This window comes from Lutra lutra, chromosome 6 (genome assembly GCF_902655055.1).
Source record: "Lutra lutra chromosome 6, mLutLut1.2, whole genome shotgun sequence".
NCBI lineage: Eukaryota > Metazoa > Chordata > Mammalia > Carnivora > Mustelidae > Lutra > Lutra lutra.
In genome coordinates this window covers 99582426-99602877 of record NC_062283.1, presented here as the reverse complement: position 1 = coordinate 99602877, position 20452 = coordinate 99582426, and the positions used below count along the sequence as shown (strand labels likewise).

At 38.0% G+C, this 20452-nt stretch overlaps 1 protein-coding gene across 1 annotated transcript in view; it reads left to right on the top strand.

Annotated features, from left to right (window-relative positions):
- PPIL4 (peptidylprolyl isomerase like 4) overlaps positions 1 to 20452 on the top strand; it is a 35773-nt gene that overhangs the window by 7564 nt on the left and 7757 nt on the right. The window contains exons 5-12 of the mRNA XM_047732165.1: positions 1524 to 1666; positions 2081 to 2177; positions 2930 to 3046; positions 8075 to 8199; positions 9869 to 9935; positions 14005 to 14116; positions 15437 to 15533; positions 19039 to 19186. Of these exons, the coding sequence (XP_047588121.1) occupies positions 1524 to 1666; positions 2081 to 2177; positions 2930 to 3046; positions 8075 to 8199; positions 9869 to 9935; positions 14005 to 14116; positions 15437 to 15533; positions 19039 to 19186 (906 nt within the window). The remainder of the gene's footprint in view (positions 1 to 1523; positions 1667 to 2080; positions 2178 to 2929; positions 3047 to 8074; positions 8200 to 9868; positions 9936 to 14004; positions 14117 to 15436; positions 15534 to 19038; positions 19187 to 20452) is intronic.

The following is a 20452-nucleotide window of genomic DNA, read 5'->3' as shown; positions in this document are numbered from 1 at the left end:
TGTTTGAGAGAGAGAGAGAGCATGAGCAGGGGGAGGGGCATGGGACAGCAGACTCCCTGCTGAGCAGGGAGCCCAACGCAGGGCTCAGTCCCAGGACCCTGGGACCATGACCTGAGCTGAAGGCAGAGACTTAACTGACCGAGCCACCCAGGCACCCCAAGATGAGTTTTGTTTTAAAATGAAGGACTGGGAAGAGTCACAAGGTATCTTTTTAAACTATCCAATAAGAAGAGAATTTCAGGGGTGCCTGGGTGGCTCAGTGGGTTAAAGCCTCTGCCTTCGGCTCAGGTCATGATCTCAGGGACTTGGGGTCAAGGCCTGCATCAGGCTCTCTGCTCGGTGGGAAGCCTGCTTCCCCCCTCCCACGCCCCCTGCCTGTCTCTCTGCCTACTTGTGATCTCTGTCTGTCAAATAAATAAAATCTTAAAAAAAAAAAAAAGAGAGAGAATTTCAAAGATAGTTGTTAGAAGAAAAATATACTGTATATTTTTCTACATAAAGAAGTTATTTTGCTGGGTGCCTAGCTGGCTCAGTCCGTAAAATGTGTGACTCCTCGGGGGTGAGTTTGAGCCCCTTGCTGGGTGTATAGATTACTTACAATTAAAATCTTTTAAGGAAATTACTTTGTTCTTTTTAAAAAAATTTAGTTAGTTATATTTTTTTAATTAGAGAGGGAGGGTCAGAGGGAGAGAGAGAATCCATGCAGGCTCCGTGCCCAGCACAGAGCCTGACTCGGGGCTCGATCTCACAACATTGAGATCATGGCCTGAGCTGAAATCAAGAGTCAGACGCTTAACCAATTGAGCCACCCAGTCACCCGTACTTTGTTCTTTTAAATGTAAGTCATGTCCAGTGTCAGGAGTTCAGAAAATAGAGAAAAGTACATGGGAGAAAAATAACATTATCCACAATCCTACTATCCATGGATCATCAATGTCCACATTGTGGTCTGTTTTCTTTTGGTATTTATTACTTCAAAACAGATCATGTTGAGAATCTTTCATTCATTGTCTAATCCTGACAACAACCCATTTTTTTCCTCTCACAGTTCACATGTGAAGACACTGAGCTTTGGTTTGCCCAAGTATTGTATTTTATTGTAGAGAAGGAAATTTTTTTTTTTTAAGATTTTATTTATTTATTTATTTGACAGACAGAGATCACAAGTAGGCAGAGAGGCAGGCAGAGAGAGAGGGAAGCAGGCTCCCCTTTGAGCAGAGAGCCCGACTCGGGGCTGGATCCCAGGACCCTGGGATCATGACCTGAGATGAAGGCAGAGGCTTAACCCACTGAGCCATCCAGGTGCCCCTTGCCCAAGTATTTTTAAGAATCAGGGAAGCATCTATGTGTGTATTGATATTGTACATATAAGCTTGTACTTTTTAGTTAGTACTAGTACCAAGTGGGTAAGAATCCATGCAGTGAATGTAGAGTATTGCTTTTGTGTATTTTTGTCAGTCTGTAACTGATTTCAGTTTGAATTACAGATATATATGTATATTTTTCTATGTTTTTCTATTCAGTTTCTTATTACTACAGGAGATAATCTAGATTACCTTGATGGTGTTCATACAGTGTTTGGTGAGGTGACAGAAGGCATGGACATAATTAAGAAAATTAATGAGACCTTTGTTGACAAGGACTTTGTGCCATATCAAGATATCAGGTGTGGTTGCTATCCCAGTGTACTATCCATAAAGTAAAAAAGACCTTTTGTATTTTTATACTTTTACTAATTATTTATAATTGCTTATGTTGGAGAATTATTAATCGTTAATTTAGTTTTTAAAAATGTGTACTATTGAGAAATATGTCAGAAATACTTAGAGTTAGACATAGTAATATTAGAAATATTTTTAGAGTAATGCAGAGTAGTAAATCTAATATGGAGCAATGAGAAACAGTAACACTAATTGTGAAAGTATACTCTAGTAACACATACCTGTGCATTAAAATTTAAATGCCTATGATTTTTGGGCATTAGAAATACTTAAGACATTTGTTATAATCTTTATAAAGAATAAAACATGGATTCTGAAATAATGCAAATGGAACCTTTGACCCGGTTTTATTTTGTAAGGATAAATCATACAGTGATTTTAGATGATCCATTTGATGACCCTCCTGATTTATTAATTCCTGATCGATCACCAGAACCTACGAGGGAACAGCTAGATGTAAGTAGAGTCCTCTTGTGATTAAATGTACATGCATATTAATGCTTTGCATAGATTTTGCTTTTTAGTCTATTAAAACTTCTTCAGAATGACCGTCTTTCTTGATCAGTTCTACTAGGACAAGTTTAGCATTCTTTTTCCCTTCCATAGAGATAGTCATTTTTCTAGCTATCTTTTCATATCCCTAATTTCCTTTTTTCAATTTCTGTTCCACTAGAAGAGCCTTAGCTCTGAAAGCTTATGTAAATACCTTGCAAAAATGTTTTTTCTTGTCTTCTAACTCTAGGAGTGTAGCTTTAAGGCTAGGGTAAACTATTATCTTGTAAGAGAGCTTTTCAGCTAGGAACACTCTGGAGTCATGCTAGAACCCAGAAATTTTTGTGGAATAATGCAGACTTTTCCTTCAGATATTTTAAGGTATAAGTTTCTGTTTATGAAGCTTTCTCAAAGCTGAATTGATCTTCATAGTTGGGATTTGGTGCTTAATTTTTAAGATCATTTATTTTCTGCATTCAGCACTGAGTTGGATACCAGATAGTTTCTTTATAATGCTTATCTTGATTTAACAATAAATTAGAAGCTTCGTCTCGCTCATATTATCAAATTAATTTAAATCAATTTTCAGAGGCTTGTAAGTTTCAGTTTCTATTCTAACACATTTGATGGAACTAAGGATAAAGCATCACATCTCCCATGTTTGTCAGATTTTTCCATTTTTTCACTATATGTTTAAGTAACTTCTGCCTTTACAGAGTGGTCGAATAGGAGCAGATGAAGAAATTGATGATTTCAAAGGAAGAACAGCTGAAGAAGTGGAAGAAATAAAGGCAGAAAAAGAGGCCAAAACTCAAGCTATTCTATTAGAAATGGTAAGATGATTATCTTTGTTCAGATAGTTGTTCTGCAGTTTATTTCATATATAACTCATTATGAGTTTACTTTTGGCTCTTTTTTTTTCTTTTTTTTTAAGATAGGAAGAGGGCAGGACTTTGGCGGAAGAGAGGGGAAGAGAATCTCAAGCAGGTTTCACACACAGCATAGAGCCCAATGTGGGGCTCGATCCCCAACTCTGACATAATGACCCAAGCCTAAATTAAGAGTTGGATGCTCATTCAAGTGAGCCACCCAGGCATCCCTATTTTTGGCTCTTTGATAGAGTAATAAAAATTTAAGATTTTCTTTTCTGGATTAAATTTTATATGACATAATACGTGATAGTAAACAAATTTGGTTCCAAAATCAATATAGTGCCAAGTGCCTTTTTAAAAGATGAGTAGTGGATGTACAATTTACAAATATTCATTGAATTTCAGTTGTTTATATTCATCTCATTTTGAAGAGTGTTTATTGGACGGAATATTATGTATATTAAAGAATAATTCTTTTGGGGCACCTGGGTGGCTCAGTGGGTTAAAGCTCTGCCTTTGGCTCGGGTCATGGTCCCAGGTTCCTGAGATCGAGCCCCATGTGGGGCTCTCTGCTCTGTAGGGAGCCTGCTTCCTCCTTTCTCTCTCTGCCTGCCTCTCTGACTACTTGTGATCTCTGTCAAATAAATAAATAAAACTTTATTTTTTTAGAGCTGTTTTAGGTTTATTTATGTATTTAAAATATTTTATTTATTTATTTGAGTGAGAGAGAGAGAGAACAGGAGCAGGGGGAGGGACAGAGGGAGAGGGAAAAGCAGACTCCATGCTGAGCAGGGAGCCAGATATGGGACTCAGTCGCGGGACTCTGGGATCATGACCTGAGCTGAAAGCAGATGCTTAACCTACTGAGCTGCCTAGGTGCCCCACTGTTTTAGGTTTATTAAAAAAAACTGAACAGAAAGTACAGAGACTTCCTGGGTACCTCTCTACCCCTCCCCCACAGTTTTCTTATTAACATCTTGCATTAGTGTGGTACAGTTGGTAAGCCAATATCGATATATTATTAAGTAAAGTCCATAATTTACATTAGGTTTTATTCTTTGTATACATTCTGTGGGTTTTGAGAAATGTATAATGATATATATCTACCATTATAGTATCATAGAGCGTAGTTTCACCTCCCTAAAACTCCCTGTATATTCATCTCTCCCTGCCCCGAACCCCTGGCAACCACTGATCTTTTGTTTTGTTTTGTTTTTGTTTATTTAAAGATTTTATGTATTCATTTGGGGTAGGGTGGGGACAAGAGTAGCAGGGAGAGACAGAGGCAGAGGACAGAAGCAGGCTCCCTGCTGAGCAAGGAGCCTGATGCAGTACTTGATCCCAGGACTCTGGGATTGTGACCTGAGCTGAAGGCAGATGCTTAACCGACTGAGCCCCCGGGAACCCCCACTGATCTTTTTATTGTCTGCATACTTGTGTGTTTTCCAGAATGTCATACTGTTGGAATCATACAGCCTTTTAAGATTGACTTCTTCCACTTAGCCATATGCATTTAACTTTCCTCCATGTCTTTTTGTGGCTTGATAGCTAATTTCTTTTGATCACAAAATTGTATTCCATTGTTTGGATGTACCACAGTTTGTTTATCCATTTACCTATTAAAAAATGTCTTGATTGCTTCCAAGTTTTGGCAAGTATGACTAAAGCTGCAATAAACTTTTGTATGCAGGTTTTTGTATAGATAGACGTTTTTAACTCACTTGGATAAATATCTAAAGGTGCAATTACTGGAATTTATGGTAAGATTGTTTATCTCTTTAAGAAGCTGCCAAGCTGTCTTCCAAACTGGCTGTCCATTTTGTATTCCCACTAGTAATGATTGAGAGTTCCAGGGACACCTGGGTGGCTCATTTGGCTAAGCATCTGTCTTGGGCCCAGGTCATGATCCCAGGGTCCTGGGATTAAGTCCCCCATCTGGCTTCTTGTACAGCAGGAGCCTGCGTCTCTTCCTTCCTCCCACTCCCACTGCTTGTGTGCATGTACTCTCTCGCTCTCTGAAAAATAAATAAAATCTTTAAAAAAAAATTGAGAGTTCCTGTTGATCAACATCCTTGTCAGCATTTGGTCTTGTTAGTGTTTTGGATTTTTAGCCATTCTAATAGGTGATCCTGTGTTGTTTTGATTCTCAGTATTAACAGGTTTCATCTTTTTTTTTTTTCTTTTAAGTTTTATTTATGTAAGTAATCTTGGGGCTTGAACTCATTACCCTAAGATCAAGAGTCATATACTCCTCCAACTAAACCAGCTGGGTACCGCCGTTTTCTTTTTTGAAGTAAGCTCTGTTCCCAGCCATGAGACTTGAACTCACGACCATGAGATTAAGAGTCACATGTCTACCACCTGAGTCAGTCAGGTGCCCCTCTATCTTCTGTTTTTATTTTTTAATTTTTATTATTATTATTATTTTTTTAATGTGGGGCTTGAACTCATGACCCTGAGATCAAGACCTGAGCTTAGATCAAAGGTCGGACTCTTAACTGACTGAGCCATGCAGGCATCCCTAAGATTTTATTTTTAAGTAACCTCTACACCCAGTGTGTGGCTCAAACTTAGAACTCCAATATCAGGAGTCACATGTCCCACTGACTGAGCCAGCCAGGTGCCCCCCCTTAATAGTATTTTAAAGTTACTTTTGACTAAGTAGTGTAGCAAGTTCTTTTTTAACTCAGTAACCTTTTTTGTTTTTCCTTTTGTGCTTCCTTTAGATGTAGTATTATAGGTGCTTTTCAGAATTTTTACTGATTTGCTCTTCCCCTTACATACTGGGATATTGCTTATTGGACATAGATTATTATCTTTTTTAAAAAAAGTTTTTTTAAAGTAAGCTTTACGCCCAACATCGGACTTGAACTCACGATCCCGAGACCAAGGGTTGTATACTCTACTGACTGAGTCAGCCAGGTTCCCAGATTATCGTCTTTTGATAGGCTTCAGAAACACTGAGCAGATTATACTGGCTCTGTTGCTTATTACTGTTTCTGATTAAAACAAATTTTTTTTAGGGCGCCTGGGTGGCTCAGGCATTTAAGTGGCTGCCTCAGGCTCAGGTCATGATGCCAGGGTCCTGAGATTGAGTCCTACGTCGGGCTCCCTGCTCAGCGGAGAGGCTGCTTCTCCCTCTCCCTCTGCCTGCTGCTATATATACTTGTGCTCTCTTACCTCTCTGTCAAATAAATAAATTAAATCTTTAAAAAATTTTTTTTAAAGTATGTTTTAAAGAGGAGACATTTTACATGATAATGTTATCAGAAATTATCTCAGAGTTTTTGAATATATGTATAAAGCAATATTGTTTTCTTATCTAAAGATCCATGGGAAATACAGTTTTCCCACGATGAAACCAATTCCATCATCATGGTTTTCTCCCACAGTCACCCTCAACGGTTCTTCCATAGGAAGTGGAATTCCCTGTGCAGTGCAATAGTTGTCTGTGAAGTTGACTTCAGTTTGGCCAAAGTAGAAGATGATAATGAGGATAAGAGTAAAAAGCTAGAAACACTGTCCAGGAATTGTTGCTGTTTCATATCAAACAACAGTATGAAAGAATGGGACATTACTACTGCAGAAGTCTAGAGTCAGGATAATAATATTTTTCAAAAGTTTAAAAACAAACAAAACTAAAACTGTATTGCTGGGGATACATACTTATGTGGGAAAACTGAAGATGCAGAGGAATGGCCAAAAAAGAAAACCAAAAAGTAGGACATTCAGTATTCTGGGGAGAAAGGCAGAGTCAGAGTGGGATCAGGGGACATTTTGGTTCTTAAGCTTTTTATTTTCATGCTTCTTAACTTAGATATACTTTATATAAATTCTTTTTTTAATAGATGAAATACTTAAAAAAAGTAAAATAGGAGGTAAAATTGGGACTTTGAAGCCAGATAGATCTCGGTTCAAATCCCAACTCTCTTGCTTACTGCTATGCGGCCTTAAGTTATTTAACATTTTTGAATTTAACTTTATTCATTTTTAAAATGGAAACCACATGGTTGTTTTTTAAGAATTGGTTGGTAGTGTATATGAAGTGCCAAGCATGTTGTTCATACAAAGTCAGAGGTAGATAAGTATTAGCTATTAATATTACTACCAGAAACATTGTAATTCCAATTAAAAAAATTTTTTTTTAATTGTATTTATTTGACAGAGATCACAAGTAGGCAGAGAGGCAGGCAGAGAGAGAAGGGGAAGCAGGTTCCCCACTGAGCAGAGAGCCAGATTCGGGGCTTGACCCTCGGACCCTGGGATCATGATGCGAACTGAAGGCAGAGGCTTTAACCCCGCTGAGCAGAGAGCCCGTTGCGGGGCTCGATCCCAGGACCCTGAGATCATGACCTGAGCCGAAGGCAGAGGCTCAACCCACTGAGCCACCCAGGTGCCCCTAAAAGATTTTATTTATTTATTTGACAGAGATCGCAAGTAGGCAGAGAGAGAGGGGGAAGCAGGCTTACTGCTGAGCAGAGGGCCTGATGCAGGGCTCGATCCCAGGACTCTGGGATCATGACCTGAGCCGAAGGCAGAGGCTTTAACCCACTGAGCCACCCAGGTGCCCCTGTAATTTCAAATTTTGAAATCATACTTAGATTTCTTTTACTAAGCCTATAGTAGATTTCTTTCTTTCTTTAATTTTTTTTTTAAAGATTTTATTTATTTATTTGACAGAGATCACAAGTAGGCAGAGAAGCAGGCAGAGAGAGATAGGAGAAAGCAGACTCTCTGCTGAGCAGAGAGCCCGATGCGGGGCTCGATCCCAGGACCCTGGGATCATGACCTGAGCCGAAGGCAGAGGCTTTAACCCACTGAGCCACCCAGGCGCCCCTAAATTTTTTTTTATTTTATATTTTTTTTCCTGCAGTAGATTTCTAATATAAATTTAGTTGTTTAGAGAAATCAGGATTTTGGGCTAGATAGGGTATTTAGAAAAGAAACAACAAAGGAATTGATTTAAATTTTTGTTTACTTATAATTTAGGTGGGAGACCTACCTGATGCAGATATTAAACCTCCAGAAAATGTGCTGTTTGTGTGTAAACTGAATCCGGTGACCACTGATGAAGATCTGGAGATAATATTCTCAAGATTTGGACCAATAAGAAGGTAATCTCTAGAGTTAGTGAGAGATTTAGAAAAGCTAGGTATTGGTGATTTTCTAAGTACATTTTTTGATGACTCTGTGAACTCTAGAATTTTGTAGCGATGGATTTTACAGATAAATCTTTGTACAGTGGGGAAGAAAAATATGTATGTATATGTGTGCATATAAATATACATAAGTACATATATATACACAAACACATAATTGACTGATTGTCCCACTTCCAACACACACATTTTTGCTTTAAAACAAGAAGTGAATGGAACAGTTCTCCTCATTTCATGTTTTTAAAATGAGACTTATGGGGCACCTGGGTGGCTCAGTTGGTTAAGTGTCTACCTTCGGCTCAGGTCTGATGGTTCTAGGATCAAGGCCCACATCGAGCTCTCTGCTCAGCAGGAGCCTGCTTCTTCCTTTCCCTGCTGCTTCCCCTGCTTGTACTTTCTATCTCTTTGTCAAATAAATAAATAAAATCTTAAAAAAATAAAAAAAATAAAATGAGACTTACGATATGTGAGGAAATGGACAAGCTGCATGGGTTTCAACTCCCATCTTATTGGCTCTTTTACTTGATTGAAGTCTAATAGCTATACTTAGGGGTTGAATTTAAGCTTGATTTATATATATATATATATATTTTTTTTTTAAGATTTTTTTTTTATTTGTTTGACAGACAGATCACAAGTAGGCAGAGAGGCAGGCAGAGAGAGAGAGGAGGAAGCAGGCTCTCCACCGAGCAGAGAGCCCGATGCCTGAGCTGAAGGCAGAGGCTTTAACCCACTGAGCCACCCAGGTGCCCCAAAGCTTGATTTATATTAAAATTCAAAAACTACAAAGCATAAACTTATTAAACATGTATATATGTATGAATGTGCCTACATTATTTTGTAGTAACATAGGTATTCTATAATTCATCTTCATTTGGACCAGAAGTGAATTATGACTTAAAAGAGATTTTTTTTTTTTAAAGAGATTTTTAGCAGGGGTTTACTTTTGGCACAGTAAAGTAAATAATTTTATCTTATACTTTCTTCAGTGCATTAGAAATTGAGGACTGTAGGCCAAGATTGGGCATTTAGAGGAGAATTGAGATAATTTTGTTACTATACCAGTGAACCATTTTTTTTTAATTGTTATTGAAGAAATTTGGAGGAATGTAGTTCCATGGTTTGACTTTTTTTTAATGAGGTTTTGTGTTGTTGTTATTTTATTTTTTTTAAAGATTTTATTTATTTATTTGTCAGGGAGAGAGAATGAGCAGGGGGAACAGCAGGCAGAGGGAGAAGCAGGCTCCCTGCTGAGCTAGGAGCCGGATATGGGACTCGATCCCAGGACCCTGGGATCATGACCTGAGCCTAACGCAGTCACTTAACCAACTGAGCCACCCAGGTGCCCCCATGAAAGGTTATTTTTTGAGGATATATTTTTTAAAGGATTATTTGTTGATTAATTTATGTGTGTGAGAGAAAGAGAGGCAGAGGGAGAAGCAGACACCTCACTGAGCAGGACCCTGGGATCCTGACCTGAGCCAAGGGCAGATGCTTAACTGACTGAACCACTCAGGCACCCCCTAACTTTGACTTTTAATTACTGGCTTATTTTGTTCTTCACTTTTGAAGAGTAAAAGTGAATGATTTTTCTTTAAAAGTCACTTTTTCCAAACTTTTTCAGTTGTGAAGTTATTCGGGATTGGAAGACAGGAGAATCCCTCTGTTATGCTTTTATTGAATTTGAAAAGGTAGGTCATAATATACATTCTTGAAGTTTATATTTATTTTGTTCTTATATAGTGTTAAAATGTGAAAACTTATAGAACTCTGTAGTCTCTGAAATTAGAAAATTAGTTTACCCTTTCTCTAGGCACCCAAGAAAGATAATTTTATACATTCAAATAGAGGGTAAATTTAACATCTTTTGGTGTTAATATGTATACCTTTACATGAGGGTCAGGTGCAGTCTGAGTTTATGTATCTTTGAAACTTTAAAGTTTTAGGTGAAGTCCTTCACATTGTATAAATGATTTTTCAGCATTGTTTATGTAGATCCATAATTGAGTAATAGAGAACTGGGCTGAGTATAAAGTTCTAGATACTAGCCAAAGGTCTGTCACTGACCACCTATTTTATGGTGTTTGTCAGTTTGTATAGAACTCTTATTTCTAGGCATTACCCTCCTTATAAATTCAACTTGAATATTGGATTAAATAGTATCTATAATATGATAGCTTATGTCACTCAGGTAACTTTCTTTAAGTCAGGCATTATATTATTTGACCTGCATTTAACCCTCACAACTCTATGAGATAGGTACTTTCCTTCTTTTCCAAATAAGTAAACTGAGACATATAGTAGTCATGTGACTTGATTAAAATCATGCCCCTAGTGAATGTCATAGCTGGGATTTGAATTTAGAAAAGTCTGAATCTGTTCCTATTGCTTTTAGCCACTATCAGAGGCTGTGTCATTTCTTTAAGCAGCTTTGGACTGATGTGTGTCCAGTTGTAGCTCCTTCCAACTGATAGTTATTCCAGAACATTTATCAAATACCTTCTGTATATCAGGCACTGCGATTAGAAGAAAAAAACTTAGAAGAATTCCAGAGGCCCTCCTGTATCACTGCTACTTCTAACATCATAGACCTGTTTTGTCTAATTTTAAACTTGATATAAATGTAAACACAGTACGTGTTTTTGTCTCCAGCATCTTTAGCTTAAGTGTTATATTTGTAAGATTTATATATTGTTACATGTAGCTTTTTTTTAAAAAAATATTTTATTTATTTATTTGACAGACAGAGATCACAAGTACGCAGAGAGGCAGGCAGGGCTGGGGGGTGGTGGGGAAGCAGACTTGCCGCCGAGCAGAGAGCCTGATGCGGGGCCGGATCCCAGGACCCTGGGATCGCGACCCGAGCCAAAGGCAGAGGCTCTAACCCACTGAGCCATCTAGGTGCCCGGATTACATGTAGCTTTTATTAACCTTTTTTGTTAATTTCCATTGACATGGTATTTCATTGTGTGTATATGGATTTTTGTTGCCATATAGTATTTTATTATGTGTATGTAAAACAATTTAGATTTCCATTCAGCTGTTATGGACACTTGGGTCCTTTGTAGTTTTGAGTCATTATGAATGGTTCTACGGTAAACCATTTCATATGTTTTGGTGTACATATATATGCATTTCTGTTGGGTATGTACCTATGAGTGAATTGCTAGGTCATAGGATAGTTGTGGGTATAATAGATTATTTCAGTCAGTTTTCTAGAGTGGTTATACTTTTTTTTTTCTCCAAAGTGGTTATACTAATTTTCACTTCCATTAGCAATGTGTGAGAGTCCCTGTCATCTTGTATCTTTACCAGTTCTTAGTTTGATCAGTCTTACATTTTTATCCATTCTAGTGAGTGTGTAGTGATATCTTAATGATGGCTTTTTTTGCATTTCCTTTGTTGTGCCCCCTTTCATATGATTATTGCATTTGGATGTCCTTTTTCTTAATTTTTTATTATTTATTATTTATTTATTTATTTATTTATTTATTTGACAGACAGAGATCACAAGTAGTCAGAGAGGCAGGCAGAGAGAGAGGAGGGGAAGCAGGCTCCCCGCCAAGCAGAGAGCCCGATTCGGGGCTCGATCCCAGGACTCTGGGATCATGACCTGAGTCGAAGGCAGAGGCCTTCACCCACTGAGCCACCCAGGCACCTCTGTCCTTTTTCTTTTAAATGAAGTAACTGTGAAGACTTTCCCACTTTTTGATTGGGTGTTTGGCTGCCTTTTTCTTGATTTATAAGGATTGCTTACATTTTCTGGATATAAGCTTATTTTTTAGTTGTACATGTTACGAGTATCTTCTCTATAGATTTGCCTTTTCGCCATTTCTAATGGCAGCTTTGGATAAGCAGAAATTTCTGATTTTTAGTTCAGTTTGTCAATATTTTTCTTACGGCTAGTTTTTAAAAGCTTTGCCTACCCCACAGTCATGAGAATATTCTTCAGTGTTACCTTTAGAAGGTTTGCTGTGAAATTATCTTTCCCATTTAGATCTGTAAGTTGATTTTTGAGTGTTATGTGTATCATATTAAATTTCATTTTTTCTTACATTGGATAGCAAGGTGACTCATAGTTTATTAAAAAGGTTTTCCTATCCACACAGCTTGGCAGTGCCATCTTTGTCATAAAGCAGGTGCCTACATAAGTGTGAAGTATCTGAGAACTTTCTCTTTAGGGAAATGGTGCAGTGATGCAGTTATGCCTGTCCAAGTATATAGATTCATCAAGCATGCATTGATTGTTGGGACGTCTGGCTGGCTTGGTCAGTAGAGCATGTGACTCTTGGGTCATGAGTTTGAACCCCATGTTGGGTGTAAAGTTTACTTAAAAAAAGAAATACGCTGATTGCCTATCATGTGCCAGATGATGTTCTAAATGATGTAGTACAGAGATAAATAAAGCTTTTTTGTATCTTTATGCAGTTTATAATCCATTTAACTCGACATACATGGTAAATAAATAGATTATAACTAGTTTTTTTTTAATCTTTTTTTTTTTTAAGATTTTATTTATTTGTCAGAGAGAGAGTACACACAAGCAGGCAGAGAGGCAGGCAGAGAGAGAGGAGGAAGCAGGCTCCCTGCCGAGCAAGGAGCCCGATGCGGGACTGGATCCCAGGACCCCAGGATCATGACCTGAGCCGAAGGCAGTGGCTTAACCCACTGAGCCACCCAGGCGTCCCTTTTTTAAAACTTCTTCTCTGAATTGTCTCCAGTAAGTTGTGAGCACACCACCAAAGAATATGTTTCCAGAGTGCCTGGGTGGCTCAGTGGGTTAAGCCTCTGCCTTCAGCTCAGATCATGATCTCAGGGACTTGGGATCGAGGCCCACATTGGGCTCTCTGCTCAGCATGGAGCCTGCTTCCCCCTCTCTCTCTGCCTGCCTCTCTGCCTACTTGTGATCTCTCTCTTGTCAAAAAAAAAAAAGAATATATTTCCAGGAATATAGGAGATACTTGTTCAGCGCTGGGTTGAAATGCATCACTTCTAGTCTTCAGATGTCAGAAATGGGAGATACAGGGTTTGCGAAGTTGCTGACAGGAAGAATCTTTATGTAACACAGACCTTGGTATCTCCGGCCCACAGTCCATTATCCACACCCTTGGGAGTAGCTAAGTTTCTGATTTCAGGTTTTTCAGAACTTAGAAAGGTAAAGTGTGTATGTGTGTGTGTCTACACACACGTCTATGGACTATATAATACTCTTCTGGGTCAGCACTCCATAATCATTCAGAGAATATTTCTGCACTGAAACTAATGCATATTCACACTAAGTGGAATAAGTCAAAGCCACGGTCTTCTGTTGGGTCCAATTTTGTTGTCAAATGGATTTTAACACCAAGTTTATAACAACAGCTTTCAACTTTCAGAATATTTTCGGGTTTTGAATGAAAGGGTTTGTGAAGGGACGTGGACAGCACAGTTTGTAAGCGTATGTATGTCCACTACAGTCACACTGCCTCAGCTCAAATCATGGCTCTCCCCTTTGCCAGCTGACCTTTGGCAACTTCCGTACCTTTCTAAACATATGTGTTCTCTTCGAGAAAATGGCGATAATGGTAGGTAATACTTCATACGCTTGTTATCAGAGTTAACTGAGCCCATAGATGCAGAACGTGCAGCAGCACCTAGGGTGTGACAGGCACTCAAAATTAGTGTTCATAACAACAGACGTGTGATATTTTCAGTATTTGTTCTTGCTGCAGAAATCTTTCCCATAAAGATTTATGCTTGAGTTTTTATAATTACTATCAGGAAGAAGATTGTGAGAAAGCGTTCTTCAAAATGGACAATGTACTTATAGATGACAGAAGAATACATGTGGATTTTAGCCAGTCTGTTGCAAAGGTTAAATGGAAAGGAAAAGGTATGTTGTTCAGCTTCCTTTGTTTCTATTCACTGTGGATGTATGTGCATGCGTGTGTGTGCGTGTGTGTGTGTGCTGTACCTCCTTTGCCTTAGTGCTGTTTATTAGGAGAAAAGTTCACTGATGGAACTTCTGCCATTTATGGTTTCATGTAGCTGATAACAAGAATCTAGGGTACTAGGTGAGTGTGTGTGAGTGTGTATTTGTGTATTTAAGCTGATGGTGAATATATTCACTATCTTTGTGTTATAAATTATAATTACCCATTGCAAATGCAGCATATTTGCAAAGTAATGATTTTGGTGGTTGTGGTGGCTTGGTTCTCCTAGGAGCAAAACTCTTTTAAGTTTTTTTCGAAGTTTGTTTTAGTTGTCATATGGTACAAAATTGAAAAGGTGGTGTAAAAAACTCTCCCTTCCACTCCTGCCCCTCATCTTTCCAATTTCCCTTCCCAGAGGTAACTGCTCTTATCTGTTCTTGTATTATTTTCCACATACATTCTTTGAACATACATACATATATATTTACTTTATGTTAGAATTTCCTCTTATTTCATATTTTTATTCCCATGTAGGTTTTATGTAAATTTATAGCTTTTTCTTTTAAAAAAGGAAGTATGTATATTTTATACATATATTTTTCAACTTGGGAGTAGAGGGGCTACATAGGATGCTTTTTCCTGGCCCTGCCAGTGAAGGCCAGTCAAGACATAACAGTGGGTCCTATTTTTCTGAAGGGATTGTTGATTTCATTTTTGGCACTTGGGAGGGACGCTCCCTTTTGACACCCTTTAGTGAATGTCTGTGTACATTCCTGATGTCGTGCTATCTGCTTGGTGCTCTGTTGAGATTTTGGTCCATGTCTCTTATGACAGATCAGAGAAGTTTAAAGCCTCACTTATTCCAAACTTCTAAGCCTCTCAGATCTCAGACTCCAGTCTCAAGCCCTCAGTTTCCTTTGGACCTAAATTTCTCATGGAGTTAATGGCTCTACTTAAATACTGTGTTATTTCCCAGTGAATGTATTCGCTTTGTAATTGAGAATTTTAAAGTTTGATGTTGTAATACTCACACACATCGTTAGGTGGCAATGTACAGCTACTTAGCAAAATGGGTATCTGATTTCATTTAAAATAGTAATGGAGAATGAATTACTATTCTTTTGTTTTCTTCTCAGCCTTTTTCTGCCTGCCAATATATATGCCACTTACAAAATAGCTGATATATTATATGTCTTACAAATTAGTTTTTGTTCTTCAATAAATTAGTTGAGTTTTCTTACTAAGTCTTTTTTCTTTTTTCTTTTTTTTTTAATAAATAGGTGGGAAATATACCAAGAGTGATTTCAAGGAGTATGAAAAAGAACAGGATAAACCGTCTAATTTAGTTTTGAAAGATAAAGTAAAGCCCAAGCAGGAGTATCCTTTACAAGAACCAGTTGGTTGCTGTGGATAGACCATCTACTCTGTACATCTACATAGTAGAGTACTGTGTAATATGTTAAAAAAGTCACAGTCTGTAGAAGACAAGTTTTCTAAATCTGGTGGTTTGTGAAGACATCATTTAGATTATTGTAGTCCTTTTTCACCATCTTACATATACTTTTCTTTCTCTGGTGTATTCTCTAATGTATGAAGAAGGTTAGGGTTGAAAAAAATCTCTGGCCTAATTCTTTTCCCTCCTTACTCTTAGGTTAAGATTAGCACTTATTCTGAAATCTTAGGTAAGATTCATATTTTGTATATAATTGTAATGTTTTAAATTTCTCATACTCAGAAATTTTCTTCATATAGGTACGCTAAATTCTTGGTGTTAATCTTTTGCATAATATTTAACTTCTTTGGAGATGGTGAATATGTAGATTAATAAAATCCTGTTGTTCTCTTACATGATTAGGTTGCTTCTTTCTGCTTAGTACATTGTCAGTCCAGCAATGACTATTAATTGGGCTCATTTTGCATGCAAGAGTTGGTTTTTATAGGATTAAAAAAATCCATTGACTTGACCATTTAATTTAGGTTCTTCCAACTTTTAGTTGAGACAAGTAAAAATCAATGAAACATACTATTTACATTATGTCATTTTAATTTGTTCATTGATACTCTCATTATAAATCTATCACTCTACACATTGCGAAAGTGATGATTTTGTGATTCTTTCTGGTAAATGGTTTCTTTGTTTCCTAATTTCTGTTGGTGTTTTAGGGATTCTCTTTTCCCACACTGTCTTAGACATTTCTTTTCCAAGTATTCATCAAGGAAAGATGAATATCAGGTTGACTTATTATATACTCATTTTAAAAAATGTGTTGACTGTCTATAATGCATAAAGCATTGTAAGACATAAGAGGCATAAGAGGTGGATAAAGTCTGAATTGTACTGACATGAGGAGGAAGCTTTCTCATGCAGGCACACCAAACAGTAAACAAAGATTTAGTCTAAAAAGATGAACATTAGGGCGGATGTGATTGAAATATTAAAATTATAAAAGGCCTGGATAGAATACACTTGAGATTTATTTAACAAATCTTTGAAATTAAATTTAGGCTAGCCACTGGGGTGCCTGGGTGGCTCAGTCGTTAAGCTGCTGCCTTCGGCTCAGGTCATGATCCCAGGGTCCTGGGATCGAGCCCTGTATCTGGGTCTCTGTTCAGCAGGAAGCCTGCTTCTTCCTCTCTCACCACTCCCCCTGCGTGTGTTCTCTCTCAGTGTCTCTCTGTGTCAAATAAATAAAATCTGTAAAAAAAAATAAATTTAAGCTAACCATTAATAGCTGCAGCTGGCAGATGTGTAGGGCAAATAAAAGGAACACAAGCATCAAATATAAAATACAAGGCGATGTCTTTTGTCTTTTCTCTCATAGAGGTAAGTAGTTCAGGCTGAAAAGAATGAATATGTAGTCATAAAATGTTTTAAATTCAAGGTGATAGATTACTGAAAGTTAAAGAAACCAGGCATGTTTGAGAATAAATCTGTAGCCCAGTACTGTCCACTAGGACTTTCTACAATGGTGGAAAATATTACCCTCCTGTGTAGCTACTAGCCCCATGTGGTTTTCAGCATGTGAAAAGGACTGAACAACTGGATTTTTTTTTTTTTTTTAAGATTTTATTTATTTGGGGCGCCTGGGTGGCTCAGTGGATTGAAGCCTCTGCCTTCAGCTCAGGTCATGATCTCAGGGTCCTGGGATCAAGCTGCACGTCAGGCTCTCTGCTTGGCAGGGAGACTGCTTCCTCCTCTCTCTGTGCTTGCCTCTCTGCCTGCTTGTGATCATTGTCTGTCAAATAAATAAATAAAATCTTTAAAAAAAAGATTTTATTTAATCTTTAAAAAAAAGATTTTATTTATTTGACAGGCAGAGATCTTTTTTTTTTAGATTTTTAAAAATTTTTTTAAATCTTTTTTTTAAAGATTTTATTTATTTATTTGACAGACAATGATCACAAGTAGGCAGAGAGGCAAACACAGAGAGAGGGAAGCAGGTTATAGCCATTCACATGCACACATAATTGAAACAGAAATGCCGTGGTATTTTTATTAGGTGCCATGTACTCTGTTTTCTATTCTACCTTATTACAAAATGCTGGCTGTGATGCACTAAATGGATTTTGGACAGAAGGAGCTGCATGTGTACAGCAGCACAGGAAGTGAGATCCTGGGCAAGGGCTGTTGGATCCGTACCTGAAAAGGAGAGGCTCCAGAAGCTACTCTGGAAGCAGTGTAATGTAATATAAAGGAGAAAAGAAGTTAGAGATAATGAAGTAGGAATAGGATATGGTGCAGGCTGACTGGCTGTCTTTAGTCATCTTGTGAAAAGCCAAGCCTATTCAATGTTACGTAGAAGTGAGATGCCCCAGAGGAAGGCATAGGGCTTAGGCATTGTTAAAACAGACCCAACAATGCTAGTCCTGAGTGTCTGCCATTCCTCTAGTTGCACATGCCTCTAAAACAGCTCGCATGTTGGGCTTCCTCCGAAGCTGTTTTTTTTGAAAACCGCTATTCTGGCCCTTGTCAGCCTTCCTCAGATACTATTTTAGAATTTGAGATTATTTTCAACAGAGAGTGCAGCAGTTTTACATTTTTTCTTATTCCAAAACATAATAGTATATTAGAATTATACCATTACTGAATTAAAACACATTACCATAACTTTTATAACACATTTATGTGTGGGCTTCTGGGTGGCTGAGTGGGTTAAGCCTCTGCCTTCAGCTCAGGTCATGATCTCAGGGTCCTGGGATTGAGTGCCGCATCGGGCTCTCTGCTCGGCAGGGAGCCTGCCTCCTCCTCCTCTCTCTCTCTGCCTGCCTCTCTGTCTACTTGTGATCTGTCTGTCAAATTAAAAAAAAAAAAGTAATTGTTATGTATACCTTTATTTAACTTATTTTAACCTTTTATAAATTCTTCCTTCAATTTAAATATGGCTGTTGTGAGGCCTTGCTAAATTTTCTCCTATAGAATTGAACTAATTAATACTTGAAAAGAGGGGTCACATGAATGTCTTTTATCTCCTGTAGCTCCTCTGTCATTGGGGTTTATAATATCTTAACTTTTTCCAGTGAAACATGTACTTCATTTTCTAAGTTTAAGTTTTTTTCATTATTGACAAATAAGTTTCCTTATTTTTTATGGCTGCTTAAATTTTCATTTGTGAATATAGGTTTCTTTGTCCCCTGTTTTTTTTTTTTTTCCCCCACTCACTTGCCAATTGTTAATTGTTTACTTTAGGACAGGGTCCTTTCCATTTTTCCTGAAAGAAAATATGAAGTAGTTTTGTTTCAGAAATAAGTTCTATGCTTGTGAGGTGCTTTTTGCTTTAAAAAATTACCTTTAGCCTCATGGCCTCCTTTGTTTACCAGATTCTTACATTTTGTTGTATTATCAGTGTCAGTTCTCATGTCTGTCCTTAACTAGTTGCTGCAGTGCAAAATATGATCTTGTGCTAGATGAGCAAGCAGAAGATTCAAAATCAAGTCATTCACACACAAGTAAAAAACACAAGAAGAAAACTCGTCACTGCTCTGAAGAAAAAGAAGATGAGGACTACATGCCAATCAGAAATACCAACCAGGTACTTGTAATGTCCAGCGTTAGCTGGAGAGAGAGAAATATTTCATCCCTCTGTAAATTATTTCTTAGTGGCATAATATAGGGGGTGCGGATATAGTTCTGAACAGGGTGGTTATGTTCCTAACTCTAGTACATAGAATGGTTTCTCTGAGGTAAGGGACTTGAGTGTTCAAGAATATAGATCACAAATGATAAAAGATTGTCTTCAGAGTAACTTAATATATATCATTCAGTTCCATATTGTGCAATGAGTGATTTCTGAACCTGTGGACACTTACTCCCCTCAAAAGCAAGTATGGTTGTGCTGAAAAAGTGCTCATTTGTCATTTTAACTTATCACCTAGTGTTATGGATAGTGCTTATAGCTCTTGAAGTTTTTTTTTTACTTTATTTTTTATTATTTTTATTTTTAAAAAGATACTTATTTTCATTCATTTATTAATTTTTTACAAAAGATTTTATTTATTTATTTGGCGACAGAGATCACAAGTAGGCCAAGAGGCAGGCAGAGAGAGAGAAAGGGAAGCAGGCTCCCTGCTGAGCAGAGAGCCCGATGCAGGGCTCTATCCCAGAATCCTGGGATCATGACCTGAGCTTTAACCCACTGAGCCACCCAGGTGTCCCCATTTATTTGTTTTTTTAAGATTTTACTTATTTATTAGAGAGAGTGCACAAGCAGGGGGAGTGTCAGGCAGAAGGAAAGGGAGAAGCAGGCTCCCTGCAGAGCAGGGGAGTCCAATACAGGCCTCGATCCCAGGACCCTGAGATCATGACCTGAGCCAAAGGCAGTCGGTTAACCAATTGAACCACCCAGGCGCCCCAAGATTTTTACTTATTTATTTGAAAAAGAGAAAGTGAGAGCATGAGCAGGGGCAGGGGGAGAAGCAGACACCACTGCTGAACAGGGAGCCCGATGGCGGGGCTCGATCCCAGAACCTTGGGATCATGACCTGAGCCAAAGGCAGACACTTAACTGACTCAGCTCCTCAGGAGCCCTGCTCTTAAAAGTTTTAAGACCTGTGAAACATTTATGCCCTTCCATATTGTGTATCTGAAATAAAAAGAGCACTTATAATTAACTTGGTCATCCCAAATGTATTTTTGAACAATACTTGTTTTTTTTTTTTTTAAGATTTTTATTTATTTATTGGACAGAGAGAGAGATTACAAGCAGGCAGAGGTGGGGGGGTGGGAAGCAAGCTCCTCGCTGAGCAGAGAGCTCGATGCAGGACTTGATCCCAGGACCCTGAGATCATGACCCGAGCCA